The sequence below is a fragment of the Zonotrichia leucophrys genome, chromosome 28, assembly GCF_028769735.1.
Source record: "Zonotrichia leucophrys gambelii isolate GWCS_2022_RI chromosome 28, RI_Zleu_2.0, whole genome shotgun sequence".
Taxonomy (NCBI): Eukaryota; Metazoa; Chordata; class Aves; order Passeriformes; family Passerellidae; genus Zonotrichia; species Zonotrichia leucophrys.
The window spans coordinates 1,360,142-1,384,689 of record NC_088197.1 but is presented as its reverse complement, the minus strand read 5'-3'; the positions used below and the strand labels follow the sequence as shown (position 1 = coordinate 1,384,689).

Below are 24,548 nucleotides of genomic sequence, written 5' to 3'. Positions count from 1 at the left end.
GTCACCCCTGGTGTCACCTGAACTCTCAGTGGCTGCTGCTGCCCAGGGTGCCAGAGCTGGACAGGGCTCTGAGCAGCCTGGGCTGGTGCAAGGTGGAACAAGATGGTCCCTAAGGTCTCTCCCAACCCAGGCCAGCACTCCCAGGGTGCTCAGGGTGGAGTTTGGGGTGGCTGTGCAGGGATGGGGCTGGATCAATGATCCCTGTGGGTCCCTTCCCATTCAGGATTTTATGACCTGAACTGCTGGGATTTCTCTGTTCTCTGGCTGCATCACAGAGCTGCAGAGTCCCTTGGGGAGAAATGGTGACACCACTGACCAGTGCCCTCCTCCCATCCTCACTGGGGCTCTGAGGTCACTGCTGCAGCCTGGCTGGCTTTGATGGAGCATCAATAACCATTCAGAGCTGCCTCTTGTGCTTTGGGCATTATTTTACTTCAACTTTCTTGCCCTGAAGCAGTTCTTTACAATGTGCCTGTCAGATTAAAAGGCAAACTTAAAAACCTCCATCTCTGCAGGGCTCAGTTTCATTCTCACCAATGTCACAGTAAGGTCGTATCGTAGCCAAAGGGTTGTGCCACGAGCATTTTTCATGTGGGCTCAAATCAGTTATGGGTATTTTGGTTGCCAAGAGATGTAGGCAAATTGTGGAGGAGATCAGAGGAGAGCCAGGGAGGCCATGGAGCAGAAGGAATTGACATTGAGAAAGCTTAAAAGGGCCAATATAGCTCAGCTAAGCAACATCAAAGGGCACCCAGGAATATTGGAAGGGTTTAATGCAGCAGCCAAAGGAGATATTGAGCAGAGTGCAAGAAGTTATAATTATTCAGTGAAATGAAACAAGCAGCCTGAGATCAGTAGCAGGAAGAAACTTTGGATAATGAAGTTTTTAGGGAGCTGTGGGTGGCCTTTGGGAGGGGTATTTGAGGGCTGTGTTACCAATTATCAGATATATTTGCATTTAAACACTGAAATGGGAGAAATCTCACATTTAGTGATGGGACAAGGGGGAATGGCTTGATGGGGAATGGATAGATAAGATATTGGGATAATGGCTGGATGGGATATTGGGCAGGAATTCATGGCTGTGAGGGTGGGCAGGCCCTGGCACAGGGTGCCCAGAGCAGCTGGGGCTGCCCCTGGATCCCTGGCAGTGCCCAAGGCCAGGCTGGGCAGGGCTGGGAGCAGCCTGGGACAGTGGGAGGTGTCCCTGCCATGGCAGGGCTGGGATGGGATGATCTCCAAGGTCCCTTCAACCCAAATTGGGTTGGTTCTATCAGTAACAGCAAGGCTGAAGATGGGCCTTTTGGAGGAATTCTCTTCCAGCTGTGCTTTCCAGTTTTAATGCTCCTTGTTCAAGGAGTTTAAAAATCAACTTGTACAATAATGGCCAGATTTTAGAAATGACCACCCAACACCTATTCCCCTGTCCATCCTGAGCTGAGACAAGTTCAGAATAGTGGGGAAAGTTCAATTTATGAAGATAGGAGACTTGTTAAAGGCAGAAACACAGGCAGTGCTTTGGTGCTGAGAGCTGAGCTGTTTGTGTGCAGGAGCTGCCCTGTACCGGCGCCTCAAGGAGTACCTGATGACTGAGGAGCAGCTCAAGGAGAATGGGTACCCAATGCCTCACCCTGAGAAGGCTGGACGGGCTGTGCTCTACACTGCAGAGGAGAAGAAAGTCACTGACTGTAAGTTCTGCTGCCTCTTTCCTTCTGCAGGGTCTGCTGGACACAGCAGGAGCTGCCCCTTGGTGCTGCTGGGATGGGCAGTGTGGCTGCAGAGCTCTGCTGCATGGAGAGTTTCTTTCTTCAGCTTTCACATCCTGACAATGCTATTTTTGACCCAGAGTTTATAGTCTGTGAGGCTGAGGGAGGTTTCTAATTTCTAATTTCCAGGTAACAAGTGTCAGGATGAAAAGAAACAGCTTCAAGTCGCACCAGGGGAGGTTTAGATTGGATATAAGGGAAAATTTCTCTGTGGAAAAGGTTGTGAAGCATTGAACAGGCTGCCCAGGGCAGTGGTGGAGTCATCACCCTGTGAATGTTGAAAAAATGTGTGGATGTGGCACAGGGGACATGGTTTAGTGGTGGCCATGGTGGTGGTGCTGATGGTTGGATTTGATCTTAAAGGTCTTTTCCACCCTCAGCAATTCCAGGATTCTGTGCTGCCAAAGAACAGCAATTCACCAGTTGGAAAGAGGCTCCTGTTCTGCTCTTGGTGACCCTCCCCTCTCCCAGGGGAAGGATTTTTTTGTGTCTCTGTCTGTGTGAGCTGCTGTTCTGGTGGGATAAGGACTGGCACAGGGACAGGCTGGCTTTGCAGTGGGTCCTGCTCTGCTGCTCTGGATTGCAGAGTTTTCTATCTGATCTCATGGCACTGCTGGGCCAAACAGTTCCCCAGAGCCCTTTGTGCAGTGATCATAAAATCACAAAATAGTTTGGATTGGAAGGGACTTAAAGCCCATCTCATTCCACCCCTTGGAACACCTTCCACCAGACTGGGTTGCTCCAAGCCACATCCAACCTAGCCTTGAACCCACAGGTTGGGTCAACCCACAGGATGGGGTCTGCTTCTGAATTTTCTGAACTCATGGCCTGAACTCAAGATTTCTGCTCCTCAGCCCCTGCCTAAAGCAGGCTGTGCTGCAGCAGGATAAAATCCAGACTGGTGATTTCTGTTGAGGTGCTTTGCCACGCTCCCCTGAGCATGTGTGTGGAGAGACCTCACTAAAGTGTGTTAAGTGCTCATCCATGTTAACACCTTGTGCCTACATTTGTCCTGTGGTTGCTGAAGCAACCTGGGCAAAAGCTCTCTTGCATTAACACTGTCAAGTGCTGTATTTGTGAGAGCCCTTTTTTCCCAGGAACCAGCCAGCTCCTTTATATGAACCTGAGCCCATGTTCCTGGTTTTGTTCCTGTAGTTTCCTGCAGATGCTGCGGGATCTTTGAATTTCTCCTTGTTTAACTAAAGCTGTTGGTGCCACTGTGACCAATTGGGCAGAGCTGGGAATGTCCTAACAGCTTTAATGCTCACACAAAAATGCAGTTTTGGTGGAATCATGGAATTGCATGGAGATGAGAAGAATGATAGCTGCTTCCCAGTGTTTTTTTGCATCTCCCTTCCCCAGATTTTGGGCAGTAAAAGCAGAGATGGTAGGAGGGAGCTGTTGCAGACTGCCAGGCCTTGCCCCAACTGCTCCTGACAGAAAAGCTGTGCCCTAGAAGGGCTAAAATGTCATTTGGAAGTGACAAGGCACAGATCCCCTGGAAACCAGGTTTCATTAGCTCTGGTGTCCAAAGAATGACTTATTTATCCTGTTCTTAAAATAACTGTGTTAGACTCCAACGTAATTTGCTGTGCATGGAGAAACAATGCAGCAAACCTTGCTGGAACTGGGGGCAGCTTATGTGAACCAAAGCCACTGGAGAGTCTTTGTGTTTGCCTCTGGGGGGCAGATTTCAGAGGGATTTCTGTGCTTTCATAGAAGTTTGCAACAATATTTGGAATAGTTTATACCAGAAAACATCATTTAACAGCGTTTGGGGCCGAGTGATGGTGATTTCCTCTGCTTTGGCCAGGTGAGGGGTAGGAAGGGCTGCTTGCAGTGACCTGGCTGTTTGTTTGTTTGTTTGTCTCCTGTCCCCAAGCCTCGTGCAGGATCTGCTGCCGCTGTGGCACCGAGTACATGGTGTCGGCCTCGGGGAGCTGCATCCGCCGGGAGGAGTGCGTGCACCACTGGGGGCGGCTGCGCAAGCAGAGAGGTACAGCCCTGCCAGGAACTGCCACATTTCATTAAAAATCCCTTTGCCACCATTGCTTCTCCTGGGAAGCCTCAGCTTCTCCATGTTTTGCTCCTCTGGAATGTGATTTGGAGAATTGTTTACCCAGCATGTGAATTGGTTTTAATTAATGGCCAATCACAGCCAGCTGTGTCGGGCTCTCTGAGTCTGTCACAGGTTTTTAATTATCATTCTTTGCCAGCCTTCTGATGTCTCCTTTCTCTTTCTTTAGTGTAGTTTTAGTATATCAATATATATTTCATATAATATAATTTTAATATAATTTTAGTGTATATATAATATAATATAATATAATATAATATAATATAATATAATATAATATAACATAAATAACATAACATAATCATAAATAATATAATATTAACGTAATATTAATGTAATATAATATAATTTTATAATAATGCCATTTAATATAATATTATTTTAATATAACATATATTTCATATAATATATTTTAATATAATTTTAGTATAATTTTAATATAATAATATAATATTAATATATATAATTTATATATTTATCATAATAATATATAATTAGTATATATGATATGATATAATATAATAAAATTAATGTAATATATATATATATATTTAAATATAATATATATAATGTAATAATATATTATAATTAATAAATAATTAATTAATATAATTAATTTTATAATAATCCATTTAAAAATAATATAATTTTAATATAAATAATATTTATATATAATATAATTTTAATATAATTTAGTGATAATTTTATAATAATATAATATAATATTAATTTTAATAATAATAATTATTATATTTAATATAATATAATATAATATAATATAATATAATATAATATAATATAATATAATATAATATAATATAATATAATATATCAGCCTTCTAAGAACTTGGAGTCAATTCTCACCTTGTCCTGGGAGCCACAACAACACTGCAATAATCAGTAACCACAGGTTGGCCTGGCTGCCTGTGCTCCAGCCCCGAGCACAGGCTCTTCCTCAGCTCTGAGCTTGATTTTGGGGCCTGTCACACTCCCAGGTGGTGGCACTTCTGTGCCTGTCACTGCAATGACCTCACCAAGAGCTGCTGGGCTTGGCTGTCCTCAGAATGTGACACTGGGGCTGCAGCAGGGGGGTTTCATTCTTTTTGTAAAGGAAAAAAAAACCTTCCTGTGCTTTTGGGAAAGAATCAGCCCTTTAACAGGCTGGCTGGGAGCACTAGAGGTCTGTCACTCCCAGGAGAGTTCACTGATCTTGGCTGAATTCATTTGCAGCAAGGCACTAACCTAGTTTGAGCTCTGCTCTGGTTTTCCATCATTGAGTGGCTTCTGGAGTTTGTCTGGCTGAGTACCAGAGACTTAAACTCTTTAGATTGCTGCCTGTGAATCCACAGTTATTTTCCCCTTGTGTTTGACACATTTTTGTCATGCTCATCCAGGGGATCTGCAGTGAAAGCTGAAGTTCAGGTCTCTTGTTAACAAGAATTTTCTCCTTGACCCTTCCTCTCTTTCTCTTTCAGTGCCAGGTGGGTGGGAAACTCACTACAGCTGCTGCTCTGGAGCTGTGGGGTCACCAGGCTGCCAGGTTGCTAAAGTAAGTGATGGAACAACACCTCTTTATTCTCTGTGACATTTGTGCCCTGCTCACAGTGGCAGTGGCTGGGAAATCCTTGCTTAAGCCTTTAGCAGAACAGTGGCTTCCCTTAAGGGGATAAAAGAAGTGCAACTTAATGTTTTTTTTTGCTCTGCAGTGGTAGGAAAATCCAGTATTTGACACTCAGCTGTCTGGAGTGAGCTGGGTTCATTTATCCTGAGCTGCCCAGCTTGTCTACTTGAGGGACATAGGAAAGCTCATGTTCTTCAGTGAATCACAGAAGAAATGAGAAATAAAGGATTTCCTTTTAAAGAGCAGTCTCAGGGCCTTGGCAACAGTGCCAAACCCTTTTTCCCATCTTTTCCTTTCCAGATTCCCATGCTAAGGTAACTTTATCCTGGTGGACAGATTTTTTCTGACAAGTTTTCTTGGTTGTAATGAGGGGAGGAACCTTCCCAATGAGCATGTTGTAACTCCAAAATATCACAAAACTTCTTTGGAGGGAGCCCAGCACTAGAAAAAGGAATTAAGGACCTTCTCAGGTGTGGAGTTTGATGGAGCAGAGGGTCTGGCTACCTTTGCACAGGTGCTTTTTTCTTTCCCTTAAGCAGCAGGAGAGTTGGTGTGCCACCCCACATCCCCAGTCTGTCCTGTGCCTTTCTCCCAGGTCTCTGGGCATGTTCCTTGTCATTGTTTTAGTGGCATTTTTACATTTGGCAGCTGCCACACAAGGGGAGAACAAAAAGCTAGAGGTAGAAGGTGATTCTGGGTAAAATTCAAGGTTTGTTACAAATTTATTTGTTTACACCATAAAAGCCTGCCCTGCACAGTTGGATTGAATGGCATCAGGTTATTATTTTTTGTTCTTTTCCACATAAATTTAGGATTTTTTTAAAAATCAGCTTCTCTGGGCACCCTGTGCCAGGGCCTGCCCACCCTGCCAGGGAACAATTCCTGATTCCCAATCTCCCACCCAGCCCTGCCCTGTGGCAGTGGGAGCCATTCCCTGTGTCCTGTCCTTCCATACCAGTATTAAAAAGTCTCTCTCCCTCCTTTTTATAAGCTCCCAGTTTTCACAGCACCTTTTGGTAGATTCAAGATTGAATCCACAGGCTGCTCAGCATCAGAGCATGCAGTGAAAGTTTTGGATATTGGGGTATTGGGGAGCACAGAATCCTTCAGTTTTGAAGAAATGCTTTGAAAACAGAAAATATTTGTAATGAAAGCATTCTCAGTAACTGGAGCAGTAAGCTGGTTAGAAAACTTGTGTGTGTTCAAGCACAGGGCTGGGAAATCCTTGTTTAAGCCTTTAGCAGAACAGTGGCTTCCCTTAAGGGGATAAATCAAGTGCAACTTAAATTGTTTTGCCCTGCAGTGGTGGGAAAACCCAGAATTTGGCACTCAGCTGTGTGAGTGAGCTGGGTTTGCTGCAGTTAGGCAGGGAGGCAGGAGGTGGCAGGAGGGAGCTGTGCTGCTCCAGGGAGCCTGCAGAGGCTGCTCTTTGTGCTTCCTCAAAAACAGGAGCAACTTCCCTGCCCTCCTCCCAGCCAGGAAGAATTGGGCATTTTCATGACAACAGAATTACCTAATGGGGTTTTTTTCACTTCACTGCCCAGCTGTGTTGTGTCACACAGGGAGGGAAGGGCTGAAGCTGCCAGGGAGAAGTGTTTGGTGTCTCCAGGCTGCTGAGCTGCTCTCCCAGTGCCTCAGCAGAGCAGTTCCATGCCATGGGTGCAGAGAGGACAAGTGCAGCCTCTGGCAGCAGTGATCCATGAGGCCTTTGAGCAGTGCTGCCTGTGGAATCTGGGAGAGATTGGCCTCAGTGTTGGCCCAGCTGCCTCATTAACTTCAAGTGATGCAGTTCCTGTGCTCAGGCTGTACCTGCAGCAGTGATCTGTGCAGGAAAATATGCAAATCCTGCTTTGGTTTCCTCTCTGCCCACACATGGCAGCTTTACAAGGGCCTCAGTTCCTCCTCTCTCCAGCCTTTAATCCTGGGACAAACCAGAACAGTTTCATTCTTTGTAGGGTGAGACCTTTGGGAAGCTCTGCCCTGTGCTGGGCACTGCTGAGGCCCCACCTCAGATCCTGGGGTCAGTTTGGGCTCCTCATGACAAGAAGGACATTGAGGGGCTGGAGCATGTCCAGAGATGGGAACAGAGCTGGGGAAGGGTCTGGAGCTCCAGGAGAGGCTGAGGGAGCTGGGAAGGGGCTCAGCCTGGAGCAAAGGAGGCTCAGGGGGCCCTTGTGGCTCTGCACAGCTCCTGACAGGAGGGGACAGCCCAGGGAACAGGGACAGGAGGGAGGGAACGGCCTCAGGCTGGGCCAGGGGAGGTTTAGGTTGGAAATTGGGAAAATTTCCTCACTGAAAGGTTTGTAAAGCATTGGAAGGGGCACTGATGGAGTCACCATCCCTGGGAGTGCTCAGGAAGCTCGTGGGTGTGGCACCTGGGGACATGCTTTAGTGGTGACCATGGTGGGGCTGCTGGGTTGGCTTGATGACCCTGGGAGTCCTTTCCAGCCTTAAGGATTCAGTGATTCCTTGGTTTTGGGCATGGCAAAGGAGGCTGTGCCCAGGTTGCTGTGCTTGTACACAGATACATGGAGATTTAGGGACAGACAAAGCTTCAGCACAACGAAAAACCCCACTGGGGAATAAGGGAGGGAGAGCATCACCTCTGGGTGTGGTGCAGCTTGGTTTTACCAAAACTGTGTCAGCAGGCAAAAGGGCAGTCCCAGCTCTGCCTTGCCCTCTGTTACCTGTTCCTGCTTCCCCTTTAAACTTCCTCCAGCTCAGATCCCCTGCTTGCCAGGAGGGTTTCAGGGTAACCAGTGGGATCTGAGCTGTGGAGGAGTGTGGGAGTACCTGTGTTGCAACAGCAGCTCAGTCATGCACTGGCTAAAACCACTTGTGAAATCACTCGCTGAGTTTTCCTGCTGGATCTTGTTGACCCTGGAGCTGGGAACAATGCAGAGTGCTTGGAAATGCCCATTATTGCCTCAAGTGTGGTGGGCTGGAGCTGCTGTGGGTGTGGCTGGCTGGGTGTGGGTGCACACATTGCTCTGGAGTCTTGTCAGAACTCAGTGCATCCCTCTGGGTGTCCAGAGTTGCCAAGGACCCCATCAGGGGGCTCAGAGACCCTGGCACACAGCCCAGAGCACCTGGGGATTTGATTTTGACCCCTGGAGCAAGCTGCCAGCTTTGTATGAGGACATGAAAGTCACAGAGGTTTGAATGGTGTAATAACAAAATGATCACAGGCTGAAAATGTAGATTTTAGGATTTGGGGTATGGGGGTGATGGGGAAAAGATGGAGGAACTTGGGCGTGTCCAGCCTTTCTTCTTCTTCTCCTCTATCTCCATTTTCTGCAGTGATGTTGGCACTTTGGGATTGGTTTAGAGTAGAAGTGCACTGTCTAACACAGGTGATAGGTATTGGGAATTAGGTGTAAATATGTAGTTTGTAGTATAAAAAGACAACACAGAGTGCCTGTGGCTGCCCTGCTGAGCAGATCCGGGTTGGGCAGAAAGAAAATTTTATAGATAAGAATTAATAAACAACCTCAAGACAGAAAAGTGAAGAGTCCAGACTCGTTCTTCAGTCGTGTGGGCTGAAGCAGAGACATCCTGCACATCTCAGGGCAGCAATTACCAACCAAAAACCCAAGAGAGTCTGGGCTTAGGATCCTGCACCTGGCCTTGTCTTGGCCACAGGAACCAGGAGCTGGAGTTCCAGCAGAGCCAGGCCTCAGTGTGGCCCTTCCTGACTAATTCTCTTCCACATTGAAAGCTCCTCCTCCCCAGACATGTCCTGCTCCTCCATGTGCTGTCAGTACGATGCCACCAGCCCTGACGTGCCACTGGAATCAGGGCTGCCCATGGTGTGTTTGCTGTGGCTGTGAACCTCTCAAAACTTATTCCTCATTAAGAAATCATTAAAACCCCACTTTGGTTGAAGTGGAGGTTTGTTGGAGTGGGCTCTTTGGCTTCTTGTTCCTCTGCTCACCAGCTGTCTGTCTTTTCCCCTCAGCAACACGTGCACGATGGGCGCAAGGAGAGCCTGGATGGTTTTGTCAAGACTTTTGAGAAGCTGCCCACAACTGATGGCTACCCTGGGATCTATGCCTTAGACTGTGAAATGGTGGGTCCAAAGCCAAAGCAAAGCTTTTTGGGGCTGCCTGAGGTGTGACACAAGTGGCTGGAGGGAAGCTGTTTGCTGACCTGATTCTCTCTGTTCTGAATATTGGTGCTGGAGGTGCAAATGAGCTCTTATTGATTGCTGTGTTTGGCTTGAGGGCTGTGCAGCCCTGGCAGGCTCTGACTGGCCCACGCTGGGCAGTGCTGCTGCCTGGCCTTGCTGCACCAGATGTTTTGGAAATTTTTTTGGGGCATTTTGGACATTTTGGGAGCTGCAGCCCTTGGGTGAGGGGCTCCACTGATCCCCCACTGTTCTGGCCTGTGCCTCTCATCACATCTGCCCTGTTCTTGCAGTGCTACACTAAGCAAGGACTGGAGCTGACAAGAGTGACTGTGATCAACTCAGAGCTGAAGGTGGTGTATGACACCTTTGTCAAGCCAGACTCCAAGGTGGTGGATTACAACACCAGGTGAGGATGGTCTGCCTTGGCACAGAGCTTTGTGCCCTCTCAGGAACTTGTTTAAACTCCACTGACCACCAGTCCCTAAGGGCTGAGGGGCTTTGAGGTGTGTCTTCAAGTGAAGGAACCCCTCCTGTTCTGTGCTGTTGCTGTGCAGGTTCTCAGGTGTGACAGAAGAGGACCTGGAGAACACGAGCATCACCCTGCGGGATGTCCAAGCCGTCCTCCTGAACATGTTCAGTGCAGACACCATTCTGATAGGGCACAGCTTGGAAAGCGACTTATTTGCACTAAAGGTAACTTGGGCTCTGCCTTCACATCTCCCTGGGCTGCTTTCCCACCCTGGGGGGGTGTAAGGTGGAATTTAGGAACTGGTTATTTCCAAGGATCAGGGGGGTGGTCTCACCTCAGGTCCTGTGTGCAGTTTTGGGCACCACAATATAAAAAAGCCATGCAGACATTAGAGAGTGTCCAGAGGAGCTGTGAGGATGGGGAGGGGTCTGAGGGGCCTCATGAGGAGCAGCTGAGGGTACTTGGTTTGTTCAACCTAGAGGAGACTGAGGGGAGGCTCACTGTGGTCTTCAGCATCCTCATGGGGGAAGAGGAGGGGCAGGGGCTGATCTTTTCACTCTCATGACCAGACACAGGAGCCCAGCAAGGGCTGCAGCTGTGCCAGGCCTTGGCATGGAGCTCAGGGCAAGGTTCTGCCCCCCGAGGCTGCTGGGCACTGCCCAGGCTGCCCAGGGAATGGTGCCAAGGCTGCCAGAGCTGCAGGAGCTCCCGGGGCTGCTCAGGGTGGGGGTGTTGGGGTGGCTGTGCAGGGACAGGGCTGGATCAATGATCCCTGAGGGTCCCTTCCCACTGAGGACATTCCAGGTTCCATGGGCTGTCCGGTCTCTGAGCCTGTGTGGAGCTGGCTGTGCTGGCAGTGCAGGCAGTGGGGTCGTGTCTGTCACCCCTGGTGTCACCTGAACTCTCAGTGGCTGCTGCTGCCCAGGGTGCCAGAGCTGGACAGGGCTCTGAGCAGCCTGGGCTGGTGCAAGGTGGAACAAGATGGTCCCTAAGGTCTCTCCCAACCCAAACCATTCCATGATTCTGTGACTGATCCCAAACCATTTGCCTCTCACCTCTGCCTGATCTGTTCTCTGTTCTGTGCCAGCTTTTCTAGGAATTGTGGTGTTATTTTGGTGAAATTATTTTGACCTTTTACCTGTCCTGTTTCCTGCCTGGCCCTCACCAGCCTGGAGTGCCCAGGGCCCTGCCAGGGACTGTGTCCTCCACTGAGGGGTTTGTCCTGGGTCACCAGGACAGGAGCCAAGTCTTTGTGCTCTCATGCCAGAATTCCCTCAGCCATTCTTTGTCCCACAGCTCTCCTGCTGAAGCCTCTGTGGCTGCCAGCTCCCAGGGCTGGGCTGGCTTGGAAGCAGGAGCTTTTCATGCCTGTAAAACACTTTACCTCTCCGTGGCACCCTTTATCCCAGCCTTGGAGAGGCTTCATCATCATCAGAAAGACATTATTTCCAGTTAGATCAGCTCGAGATGACTGCCTTGGCCTCTTAGAGGCTTGATTTTCTCTCAGCACCACAGCTGCTGCCAAGAGGAGGAGCCCAGAGCAGTGTGGGGTGTCACAGCAGAATGGCCCAGGGCTGTGGCACTAAAGCCATATCTCACTAATGGCTGTGGCAACTTCCAAGTGCTGATGGCATTTCAAGTTTTATTTAAGGCTTTATTATCCTGTTTCCTCACTCTTCCTGATCTACATAAGTAATTACCAGTGTGTCTGGGAGGGTGCCAGGGCTGAGTGCAGGCCAGGGGAGATTATCCATAACATTGGCAGTTTTGTATTCTGAGGAGAGGAGCAGGTTGTTCCTGTTAAAGTGCAGTTGTGGAGCTGTTCCTGATGGAGTTCTGGCTTGTCCTGCAGCGTGAGCTGGTGCCTGGGGGCAGAGAGGAGAGGGATTATCAGGGTCCTGTTGGAGTTATCCCTGTTGGGACAGGACACAGGTTTATCTCTTAGGCCCTGCCCTTCACTGCTGTGCTCAGGATGTGGGATTGCCCTCACCCACTGAATGCAGCTCATGACAGCAGAGAATTCATCTTGTTTTAACCTGAGAGGAAGAAATCAGTGTTAAAAAAGGCAAAGCCAGCCTGCCCTGTTATGGACTTTATCAGGTAGAGCCTTTTGGCTGTCCTGAGCCCCCTTGGTGCAGGGCAGGGAGCACTTTGACCTGGTCAGCATCCCCAGTTCCCCCAGCTTGGTGACAATTCAGAGCTGAGCTGATGGATTAGAGGGCTGGAGCCCCTCTGCTCTGAGCCAGGCTGGCACAGCTGGGCCTGCTCACCTGGACAGGAGAAGGCTCCAGGGACACCTCAGAGCCCCTTTTGGGGCCTGAAGGGGCTCCAGGAGAGCTGCAGAGGGACTGGGGACAAGGCCTGCAGGGACAGGACACAGGGAATGGCTCCCACTGCCACAGGGCAGGGCTGGGTGGGAGATTGGGAATCAGGAATTGTGGAATCCATGCCTGGAATGGATTTCCCAGAGCAGCTGGGGCTGCCCCTGGATCCCTGGCAGTGCCCAAGGCCAGGTTGGACAGGGCTGGGAGCATCTGGGACAGTGGGAGGTGTCCCTGCCATGGCACTGGATGGAGTAGAAGCCCTTTAAAAAGTCCCAACTCAAAACACTCTGATATGATTCAGTGATAAAATTTCCTTGTCCCATTCCACACTTGCTGAGCTGGTGCTGGTTAAAAACTTCCTGTTGAGTCACTGCTGGTGGATGGGAGGATTTGGGGTTGGTTTGCACCCTGAAGGCCAGGCAGCATTGGGATGTACATCCTGCTTTGTCATGTGTGCACATCCTGCCCACTTCTGGCCCCATCTCAGAACCCCAGAATGGTTGGGTTGGAAGGCACCACAAAGATAACCCAGTTCCAATGGGCAGGGTGCCACTCACCAGACTGAGAAGCAGCTGAAAGGTTGCTGCAGCTCCCACAGGGGCTGTTGTGCAGTCAGTGTAGTTTTTAATTGAGAAATACTCCAGAGCTATTCCAGCTTCTCCAGGCTGGGGGGTTTAGGATTGGCCTGTCCTGCTGGATCAGCCCCAGTCTCTGCTGAGACTCAGGAAACCTCCAGAGTGTGAGGTTCCAGGGCTGTGGGGCTGGCACAGTGGGAATGCTGTGTGCCCACACCCTGCATGGGTGCCCACATCCAGCCAGAGCCTCCTGCCAGACTGGTTGGGTTGGAAGCTGCACAGAGCCCAGAGCTGACCAGGAGGTTCCTGATCCCCAGGAGGGCCTGTCCCTGTGGGAATGGGGGCTAACCCTGTTGCTGTGCTGCTCCCCAGCTGATCCATGGCACTGTGGTGGACACAGCCATCGTGTTCCCCCACCGCCTGGGGCTGCCCTACAAGCGGGCGCTGCGCACGCTGATGGCCGACTACCTCAAACGCATCATCCAGGACAATGGTGAGACCTGAGGGACCTCCTGGCTGTGCTCTCCTCAGCCCTGCCTTCCTCTGCTCTCCCCAGCCCTCCTGACACTGTGTTTTCTGCCCTGCATGTGTGTGGTAGCTGGAATGTGCTTATGTAAGAAGCCTCAGCCACAGCTCATTTGTGTGACCCCTGTTCCGAGGGCAGAGCTCTCCTTCCTTCCCTCCCTGTGCAGAGTGGGACCAAGGAAGGGATGTGGGAAGGCTGAGGGTGGTTCTACCAAGGTCAGGTCCTGCCCTCCCTTCTCTCTCTGCTCAGCTGGGATGGACCCTCCTGTTGGAAGTGGGGCCTGTTCCCTCCTGTCATTCTAAACACTGCTGGGGAAGCTCCCAGCTGTTCCATAGCTGATGGTGTCAGGCTCAAACCCAGCAAAAATGTGGGTTTGGTGGAAAAAAAATACATGTTTAATGTTAGGAGTGTTCAGCCTGGAGAAGAGAAGGCTTTGGGGACTCCTTAAAGCTCCTTGCAGGGCCTGAAGGGGCTTCAGAAGAGGGACTGGGGACAAGGGATGGAGGGACAGGACACAGGGAATGGCTCCCACTGCCACAGGGCAGGGCTGGGTGGGAGATTGGGAATCAGGAATTGTGGAATCCATGCCTGGAATGGATTTCCCAGAGCAGCTGGGGCTGCCCCTGGATCCCTGGCAGTGCCCAAGGCCAGGCTGGACAGGGCTGGGAGCAGCCTGGGACAGTGGGAGGTGTCCCTGCCATGGCAGGGGTGGCACTGGAGGGGCTTGAACAAACCATAAACCACAAACCATTCTGGGATTGGGTGGAATCCCAGCTGTGCTCAGGGGGCTCCCAGGTGTGGCTGTGGCTGCAGAGCCAGGGAGGAGCTCCCTGGGCTGGGCTGAGCAGGCAGAGGGCTCAGTGGCACTGTGTTTGTGTCCCCAGTGGAAGGACACGACTCCAGTGAGGATGCCAGAGCCTGCATGGAGCTGATGGTGTGGAAGATCAAAGAGGATGCCAAGGTGAAGCGATGACCTCGTGTGGTGTCTCTGCCGTTCTCCTGCGCCTCTGGGAAGAAGCAGTGCAATAAATGCCCACAGCCACTCTGTCCCCCGTGCCAGCAGCATGTTCCTGCTCCCCACCACCCCTGCAGGACTCCTGCACTCACACCTGCAGTCCCCTGCCCAGCTGGTGGCTCTCAGATCCTCAGGCTCCACCTGAGGGATTCTCTGTGGTCCAAGCTCTGCCTGTTGGGCCTGGCAAGGTGGTTTGGAGTAGCACAACCAGAACTTGTTGGTTCCTAGGAGAAGCTTGTTAGAGGTAGGTTGGAGATGTGCAGAAGGATCTTTCTGGTTCAGTTAAAGGTAGATTGTTTACTTTTTTTTTTCTCCCAAATATAACTTAAATTGCCTCTGTACTCCAAAGCAGTGTTTGGAGAGGGGGGAGATGGAAGGAGGTTGGGCAGGAAGCTGTGAAGGGATTGTGGAGCTGGTGTGGGAAGCAAGAGCTGAGGATCAAGCACTTGGGAAGGGATCCTGGTGCAGTCCCACAGTGGAGCTGCAGGAGAGGGAGGCTGGCTCTGAGGGACAGCAATGAGGTGGCATCTGGGAATTGGCACCTGGATCTGCAGGCAGTGCAAAGGGGGAACCCACCAGTGTCCCCCTTGCCCAGCCCTCAGGGAGCCACGAGGCAGGACAGGGACAAACAGCTCCAGAGGCAGGGAGAGGCTGCTCCCCATCACTGCAGGGTGGGACAGGGCTCCTTCCCTCACCCTCAGCTGCCAGCAGGGCCCCAGTGAGCTTGTGCTCAGGGAACAAGGTTTTTGGGGGTTGCACCTAAGGGTGGCCTCAGCAGAGTGCAGGACTCCCCCCCAGGCTGGCCCTGCTGCAGGGACTTGGCCCAGGCAAAAGCAATAGGGGAAAATTTCACCTCTTTCTTCAAAATTCCTTCATTTCACCTCATTCACATGTTGGGAGTTGTGCAGAGAGTGAGGGACCCAGCTGTGTGTGTGGCACCTGGACTGGAGCACTGCTGGGTGTCACTGTCACTGGGGTGGGTGGTGGCACTGGTGGCTCGCTCTGGGGACAGCAGAGCTGAGGGGAACAATCCCCATGGAGCCCATGGTCCCTCAGCTGGGCTCAGGGAGCACCTTCACCCCTGAGCAGGGACCCTGAGTCCCCCTGGCAGCCCTGGAGTTGTGTCCCTGTGTCCCTTGGTGGCTGCTGTGTCCCTGGCTGTGCCAGTCTGGGGACAGGGGGGCACAGGAGCTGCTGGGCTCTGGTTCCTGTCAGAGCCAGGTCCTGCTCACTGCTTTGTGCCCCTGCTGGGCTCAGGGTTTGGGGACAGCTCTGTGTCCCCTGCAGGTCCTGCTGAGCTGGCCCAGCTGTGGGCAGAGGTTCAGGACAGGGATGTCCCTGCTCCAGGGCTGGGGTCAGGACAGGGATGTCCCTGCTCCAGCCCCTCTCTGGCCCTGGTGGACTCTCCCATCCCACTGCTGCCCTCGGAGGCAGGGAGGTGATTCCTCTGCCAGGCTCTGCAGGAGATCCAGGAGCAGTGGGGCTCTACAGACTCCCGGTGCTGCTGAGCCCATCCTTGTTCCCTCTGGCAGCCAATTCCTCACCCCAGGTTTTGGGGGTGCAGCTCCCCCAGTGCTCCACATCCAGCTCTGCTCCTTCCCTGCCTTGGGAGCCCTTGGGCTGTCGCTGTGTCCCAGTGCCTGCAGGGACAGTGCTGCCCCTGCCCAGGCTGTGGGACGGACAGTTCAGTGCCTCCCAGCTGGGGAGGGAAGGTTTGTTCTGTTTCTCCCTCTTTGCCACGTTTATCCCCAGTTTATCTTCACCCCTGGCTGCAGGGATGGAATGTCCCTGGAGCAGAGCTGGCTCTTGCCTCTTGCCTGTTCCTCACAGGCAGCTCCTGCTCCTTCCCGGCCTCCCACAGCCGTGGGCACACTGTGCTGTGTCCTGCTCTGCAGCTTTGGCTCCATCCTCCATCCTTTCCCCATGGTCAGCCTAAACTGAGGCTCTTGGGGTGGGGGTGAGGGGGTGTCTGTGTCAAGGGATGTCCCTGGGAGGGTGGAACCACATCCAGCCCCACCATGGATGAGCTCAGAGCCAGTCCTGGCCCAGGGCTGCCATCACCTCCCCAGGCACCAGAGGTTTGGTTGGGTTGTACAGAACGATTGTAACCTGTAACTTTTTGTAATTGTTTTTAATAAAAGAGTGTTGACTAGATGCACATCCCTGAGTCTGGGACTGCTCTGCCTGCTGGTGGGTTGTGGAGGGGGGGGCTGGAGGCATCCTGGAGCTGGGAGGGGCTGGACAGGATTCCCAGGCTGGAGAAGTGGGTTCAACGTGTCCAAGGTCCTGCAGGAGGGTCAGGGCAATCCCAGCCTGGGGATGAGCTCAGGGAGAGCAGCCCTGGGGGAAGGACTTGGGCTGTTGGTGGGTGAGGGGCTCAGGCTGCCCCAGAAACCCCCCCTGTGCTGGGCTGAGCCCCAGCGTGGGCAGCAGGGCAGGGGGGGATTCTGCCCCTCTGCCCCTGGGCTCAGCTCAGACCCCACCTGCAGAGCTGCCCCAGCCCTGGGCAGCAGCAGCAGGAGGACGTGGGGCTGCTGCAGCCAGGCCAGAGGAGCCACGGAGATGCTGCCAGGGCTGGAGCCCCTCTGCTCTGAGCCAGCCTGGCACAGCTGGGCCTGCTCACCTGGACAGGAGAAGGCTCCAGGGACACCTCAGAGCCCCTTTTGGGGCCTGAAGGGGCTCCAGGAGAGCTGCAGAGGGACTGGGGACAAGGCCTGCAGGGACAGGACACAGGGAATGGCTCCCACTGCCACAGGGGCAGGGCTGGGTGGGAGATTGGGAATCAGGAATTGTTCCCTGGCAGGGTGGGCAGGCCCTGGCACAGGTGCCCAGAGCAGCTGGGGCTGCCCCTGGATCCCTGGCAGTGCCCAAGGCCAGGCAGGGCAGGGCTGGGAGCAGCCTGGGACAGTGGGAGGTGTCCCTGCCATGGCAGGGGTGGCACTGGGTGGGCTTTGAGGTCCCTTTCAGCACAAACTATTCCATGATTCTGTGACAGCAGCAGCGACAAGACCCCATTCTGCTGCTGGGGCTGGGGGTGGCCCTGTGGGGTTCCCACAAGCGTGTTCCATCCCCCGACACAGGGGACACAGGTGCCTCATGGGCTGAGGGGTGAGAGGGGTCTCAACCCTGAGGGGTCCCATCCTGGTCCCTCTCTGCCCTTTTGGAACCCGGCTGCTGCCCAATCCAAACCATTCCGTGACTCTTCTACTCTTCAATTCACAGCTGCTGTTCACCGAATCACAGAATCACTTTGCAGACCCCCGTTCAGTCCTTGAGATGTTCACAGCCCCCAGCCCACACCCCAGCTCACAGAATCACAGCATGCACAGAATTCCAGAATCACTGGGCTGGATGAGACCTCCAAGATCATCGAGTCCAACCCAGCCCCAACCCCTCAACTGAACCCTGGCACCCAGTGCCACATCCAGGCTCTGTTAAACACACCCAGGGATGGGGACTGCACCACCTCCCTGGGCAGCCATTGCAGAACTTCATCACCTTTCTGTAAAAAACCTTTTCCTGATATCCAACCTCAATTTCCCTTGGTGCAGCTCGAGGCTGTGTGCTCTGGTTCTGTCAGTCACTCCTGTGTGTGCCCAGCCCAGCCTCCCCCAGGCCACCCCAGCTCCCGCTGCTCCCTGCCCCTCCAGGACATGCCAAGGAAAAGGGATGAAATCGGTGCTGCTCCTTTGGGACAGAACCCGATCCCAACGCCCTGGACTGAACCAGGAGGGGGGGTCGCGGCCGGACCCTCGCTCTGTGCCAGTCCCACACCCCGAGGGGTGCCCGGGCACATCCTGGCTCCTCCTGCCTTATCCCGGGGCCGGGACGGAGCCTCGGCATCCCCGGCCCTGCCAGGCTCCCCCCGGTGCCCCGGCATGTTCTGCTCCCTCTGAGTGCCACTGAGGGAGCCCCAAAGGCAGCCAGGCTGATCCCAGGGGTACCAAAGGCAGCCAGGCTGATCCCCTGCAGCAGAGGAGATGCTGGAGCAATGGCAGAGGATAAAGGGGCCAACTCTTAGCAGGGGTTAATCCAAAATTTATTTCAGGAGCTCCAGGGAGCCCCACAAACCTCAGGGGGCTCCTGCTGAGAGGTGCCAAGGTTACATTGAAAGGGAGGTGGAAACCCAAAGTAGAAAACATTTACTGACCAATGAGTGACCCTAAGGGATGGAGACTGGGGATGGACGTTTAGGACAGGGTATGGGGCAACACTTGGGGGTGGCCCCTGGCTTCTGGCTGATCACTCGATGTCCTGGATGGAAAGTTCTGGATGGAGGGGATGGGATGGTGAGTGAGTGACAGAGAGCCAGGGTGGGGATTTGGGGATGATCTCAGCAAAGGAAAGGGATCACACAGGTAGAGGGAGGGGACACAATCTGAGGAAAATAAGGGGATACAAAGACAAAACCATTATAAAACATAAAAACTCACTACACCATCGGCATCCCCAGCCCTGCCAGGCTCCCCCCAGAGCCTGCATCAATCTCCCAAATGGGGCAGGAATGGAAGTGCCAAGCCAAGGAGCTGATTCAGCACGGAGGAAGAGGTGAAGGTAAAAAGTTCAAATAAAGAAATAATGGCCCATTAGATGACCTCACAGGCAATGTGTTTTATTTAACACACAGCTGATGGCTCGGCGATGGCAGCGGCCGCTCCGAGGCTGTGAAAGTCACACCTGGAGCCTTCTCAGCCTCCTCAGGGCGTTTGTGGCACTGCCGGCTCTGACAGTGACCTCCCCATGCCCGAGGGTCCCTCTGCTCCCCCCTTGCAGCTCACCTGATGGCCCAGGTGACATCAGGGAACCCTGCAGTGACAAAAGCATTTTGCTTTTCTATTTTTAATATTTTTTTTTTTGCTCTTTTGGAGCCTGCAGGGTGACAGGGACCCTTCGGGTCTCCTCCAGGGCGAGGGTGGAGGCAAGGTGGGATTTTTAGGGCTTTGAGAGCCCCGGTCCCAAGGGAGCAGCGCTCAGCCAGCCCCACACTCGTGGAGGGACAGGAGGACGCAAAGCCGGGTTGGACGGGGCTCCGAGGGTTTAACCCTTCCCTGGGCTGACAGGGGGCAGCTCCTGGAGAGGGGACACACGGGGACAGCCACAGCAGTGCTGGGGAGAGGACACACAGGGACAAACCCTGCGGTGCCCATGGAAGGGACACACGGACGCTGCAGGACAAACCCCGCGGTGGCAGGGTAGGGGACACACCAGGACAGCCACCGCGGTGTCCGGGGAGGGGACACACGGACACAGCAGGACAAACCCCGCAGCGCCCCAGGGACTCCCTCTGTCCCGGCCTCCCGGCGCTCATTAATTACCCGGGAAGGGCGGGGGGGTGCCCGCTAATTGCAGAGGGCGATTGATTGGGAAAATGTCACCGTCACCGGCCTCTGTTGCCAGGGTGACCTCGGCCGTCCCCGGGTGCCCAAAGCCACCACCAGGAGCGGGGTGTGAATGTCCCTGTCCCTGCTCCAGAGGGATCAATCCCACCCGGGAAGGGCGAGAGGGAGCGAAACCCTCGGGGCACGGCGGGTTTGGGGCTCAGGGGCCACTGGTGCTTCCTGCGGTGCCACCCGAGGCGAGGGGACAGCGCGGGGGACACGGCAGGTGATGGCTGAGACACCGAAATTCCCTGTGGGGACTGCTCCAGACCTGCGGGATCGCGACAGGAGCGGAAGGAAGGAAGGGAGGGAGGAAGTGGCAGAAGGAAGGAAGTGGCGGAAGGAAGGAAGGAAGGAAGGAAGGAAGGAAGGAAGGAAGGAAGGAAGGAAGGAAGGAAGGAAGGAAGGAAGGAAGGAAGGAAGGAAGGAAGGAAGGAAGGAAGGAAGGAAGGAAGGAAGGAAGGAAGGAAGGAAGGAAGGAAGGAAGGAAGGAAGGAAGGAAGGAAGGAAGGAAGGAAGGAAGGAAAGGAAGGAAGGAAGGAAGGAAGGAAGGAAGGAAGGAAGGAAGGAAGGAAGGAAGGAAGGAAGGAAGGAAGGAAGGAAGGAAGGAAGGAAGGAAGGAAGGAAGGAAGGAAGGAAGGAAGGAAGGAAGGAAGGAAGGAAGGAAGGAAGGAAGGAAGGAAGGAAGGAAGGAAGGAAGGAAGGAAGGAAGGAAGGAAGGAAGGAAGGAAGACATTGGGACATGTATAGGGACATGGGGACACATGCGGGGACATCATGTGTAAGGACACAGGGACACGTGGGGAAATTGGAACATGTATGGAGATGTGGGGACACGTGTGGACATTGGGATGTGTATGGGGTCATGGGGACACATGGAGATATCAGGAGATCTGTGATGACGTGAGGACACGTGGGGACATTGGGACATGTATGAGGACATTGGGACATGTGGAGATATCAGGAGATGTATGGGGACATGGAGATACCTGTGGGGACATCATGTGGGGACATTGGGATATGTAGGGACACGGGGATAGGTGTGGAAACAGGGATGTGAGGGCCACTATGGGGACACAGGCCCATGAGGACACATATGGGGACATTTTTGAGTTGTTTCTGTAGATTTGGGTTTTTATTTTTGTATTTCCCTGTAGAACTTTTTGTCTTTCTTTTTCTTTGCAATAATAGAAGTGGTCAGGGGGGTGTTGCAGTGGGAGGTTGGTGGTTTTGATGGGTGTAAAATGGTGTTTGTGGTGCTGTACATGCTTGGCATTGGAGGTGTTATTTTGTTGTGTGATAACTTTGTCAGGTGCTGTTATTTTGTTTTAAGGGACAATATTTAGTAATGACGTAAGACATTTGTATAATAGTTTTTGGTTTGGAGTTGGGACTTCTAAGCTTTTAATTGAATTTTCAGTTAAAAGTTTAGGAGGGTTGTTGTTTTGTTTGGGACTGTTATTTTTGGTGTTGTAAATTCTGTGTACAAGGTTGTACATGTGGACACGGGGACATGCATGGGGACACGTGTGGGGACACAAATGGGGACACGGGGACAGAGCTGTGCAGTAAACGCTTCATGGGCTGCGGGGCTGGCGCTGTGTGATCGCCTCTGGGTCCCCGCGTTAATTGCAGGCAGTAATTAACGCAATTGCGGCGATGCGGGACCACTGCGGGTGTGCGGGGCGGACACGGGCTCCGGCCTCATTAATTAGCTGCCGTCACTAACGAGGTGTCCCTGTCCCCAGCTGGGCTCCTTTGTGCCTTCGGCCTCCTCTTCCTCGCTGTCCCCTCCTCCCGCCTTGCTTGGTGCCTGTGAAAAATGAGTATTTTATGATTGGCTTTTCGCAAATATTCAAATGAATATTGTATGTGTTGTGTTAGAAAGTGATGCTGTATTAATTCTCTTAAGTACTGTGTTAAATATAGTTTTAGGTTATAAAAATTGTTAAAATAGAAACGATGCTATGTAGGATACTTTTTTTTAAAAGAAAGGACTCACAGCGAGATAGCAGCTACAGGACACCTGAATCTTTCAGAGAAAGAGAGTTTATTGCTCCATTATCAGAAGAAATTAACTTCTTCCTGCCTCCAAAGTGATATCAGGATTCGGAGGATGAAGTTGACGATGACCGACAGAATCCTGTATTTGAATGGAATTTATGCATCATGTATGAAGTGTATGACCATGCAACAGGCTGTTGTTTTTAAGGGTTAATCCTCTGTTAACTGTGTCCTTTTTCGGGCTCCTGCTGCCCTGAAAAAGGTACCCGGACATCCATAGCTCTTTGCATTTATTGTCTCATAATGTCCTAATTCAAATTGTTCAAACTATTATCACTCTAATTGTATTCCTATTTTTATAACCATTTTATTACTATTAAACTTTAAAAATCTTAAAAACAACTGATTGGCGTTTTTCACAGTGCCCAAGCACAGCTCAACCCCCCCACTGAACTACTGCCACACCCGGGAGGGACCGGCGACACCAATGACACCAGTGGGGACACCAGTGACACCAGGCACAGCAGTGACACCAGTGGGGACACCAGTCCAGCCCGGGGCTGCCCAAACCTGCCCGGGATCAGCCTGGCACCGCCTGCCCTGCCCTGGGACGGTGGCAGGGACACCCGGGCGGTGTCACCGTGTCGCAGACCCAGCGGAGCCGCAGCTCGGCTCGGTTTGAGCGGGACAATGAACCGGGGCAGGGGAGGGCAGGAGGGAGGCGGGCAGTGCCCAGGGAGGTGTGGCATGGGCTGTGCCACGGTCCCGCGTGGGGCAGGGCTGGTGGCAGCTCGGGGGACAGGGAGGTGGCGGCAGTCCCGTCCCCAGGAGCGGCAGGAGCGCGGCGTTGCCCGGGGCTGTGCCCGGCACCGGGGCAGGTACGGGGACCCCGCGGGTGGCACGGTGACACCGGGGGGACACACACACCCTGTGCTGCCAGGGAGCCCCTCCGGGCACGGAGCAGCGTTTGGGGACAGCCTTTGCACCCCGGACCGCATCCAAGCTGGAAATGGGGCGAGAGGAGGGAAACTCACGGCTCGGGCACGTCCTGGGCAGTAACCCCGAGAGGGTTTAATGATGGCCCGGCCGAGCGCGGGGGCGTTTCCGGCGTGCCCGGCCCGGGAGTGACAGCCACGGCCCGCTCAGTGCCGCCTGTCGCGGGGGGTGACACTGGGGGGATGCCGGAGCGGGGTGGCCCTGGGGACATCCCCGGGGTGGCTCTGGCTGCGGTCCCCGTGGGACACTGGGGTCAGGAAACAACATCAGCACCCCGGGAGGGATCCAAGGCCAGGCTGGTGCTGTCCCCAGAGTGTCCCCAGCGTGTCCTCAGCGAGGGAAGGAGCCGCAGGGCACCGAGGGCACCGGGAGCTCTGCGCTGCCCCGAGCTCTCACACAGCCCCTGCACGGAGCTGAGCTGGGGATTTCAGAACAAAACCCGCACAGAATTCCCGTGGCAGCGCTCGGAGCAGGCAGGGACAGAAATCCGAGCGGTTTCAGCAGCCCCGGCCAAACCCCGGTGGCGCCGTGCCCGGCCCTCCTCAAACCCGGCTCTGCTCAGCCATGCGAACCTGCAGGAGCTCGGAGAGGCACTTCTGGGGTGAGAAAATTCTGATTTGGGGTGAGAAAGTTCTGTTTTGGGGCTTCTGAGCTCCCGGCAGCAGCACAGGGATGCTTTAGGGACACTCTGGGATGGGACAGTCCCGGTGGCTCCATCCCAGGTGGGGATTGGGGAAACATCCCCTGGGGTAAGAACTCAATGCTGGCCTCGCTGAGCTGTGGGACAGTGCTCACAGGTGTGGGGTAGTGCTCACAGAGTGTCCCCAGGTGCTCACAGAATGTCCCCAGGTTTGGGACAGTGCTCACATGGATGTCCTCAGGTGTGGGACAGAGCTCACAGGGTGTCCTGTGCCTTTGGCCATCCCCAGCCCTCCCTGGGAGTCAGAGCAGGGTTTGCCTGTCCAGGCTGTCCCCCTGTGGTGCTGGGGCTGGCAGGGAGCCCTGGCACCAATTCCAGCCTCCCCAAAGAGCAGTTTTAATCTCTGATTACTGAGCTGATGAGTGATGTTTGTCAAGAGCTTTCTTGGAATGGAGATTTCTTGGATACCTGCTCAAAAATACTTTTCCAGTGCTTTGATTTGCTTTTTTCCCCCTGCTCCAGGCCCTGGCAAGAGGCAGCACCCCCAGCTGCCTTTGCAGGGCACTCAGCCCCATGGATGCCCAGTCTGTGCCAGCTGCAGGTGCTGTACAAGCTCTGCTTTTGTTTGGCACCGTTTGGATTCTGTGGAGCTGCTGAGTGGAGCCTGGTTGGGCATCCTGGTGATCCTGAGCAGGTTCAAAGGGGCTCAGAGATGCCAGGCAAGGTGGGGATGATGGATCAGCAGCTTCAGGCCTGATCCTGAGCATGAGGGGACCAGGACAACCCCAAATAAGCCCAGGAATTCCAGCGTGGAACTCAGGGCAGGCAGGTCTGGAAGCAGAGCCCAGGAAAACACCTTGGCATTTCTCACTGTCAGCCTCACCCTAAATATTGGTGTCCTGGAGCAAGGAGGGAGGGCAGGTGTTGTCTTATAAATCAAGAGTTCCACTGTCACTATAGTGCAAGGATTCCACATACCAGAGTTTTGTACCTCCTTGATGTTTCTCATAGGCAGCTCCTCTAAGCAC

The 24,548-nt window shown here is 53.2% G+C and overlaps 1 protein-coding gene across 1 annotated transcript in view; it reads left to right on the top strand.

The window, feature by feature from the left end:
• The window catches only part of REXO1 (RNA exonuclease 1 homolog), a 54,646-nt gene extending 37,986 nt beyond the window's left edge, over positions 1-16,660 (top strand). Inside the window, exons 9-16 of the mRNA XM_064734095.1 lie at positions 1,551-1,688; positions 3,649-3,762; positions 5,319-5,392; positions 9,423-9,533; positions 9,884-9,999; positions 10,148-10,286; positions 13,334-13,454; positions 14,372-16,660. Of these exons, the coding sequence (XP_064590165.1) occupies positions 1,551-1,688; positions 3,649-3,762; positions 5,319-5,392; positions 9,423-9,533; positions 9,884-9,999; positions 10,148-10,286; positions 13,334-13,454; positions 14,372-14,460 (902 nt within the window). The 3' untranslated portion in view covers positions 14,461-16,660. The remainder of the gene's footprint in view (positions 1-1,550; positions 1,689-3,648; positions 3,763-5,318; positions 5,393-9,422; positions 9,534-9,883; positions 10,000-10,147; positions 10,287-13,333; positions 13,455-14,371) is intronic.
• Positions 16,661-24,548: the final 7,888 nt, after the last annotated feature.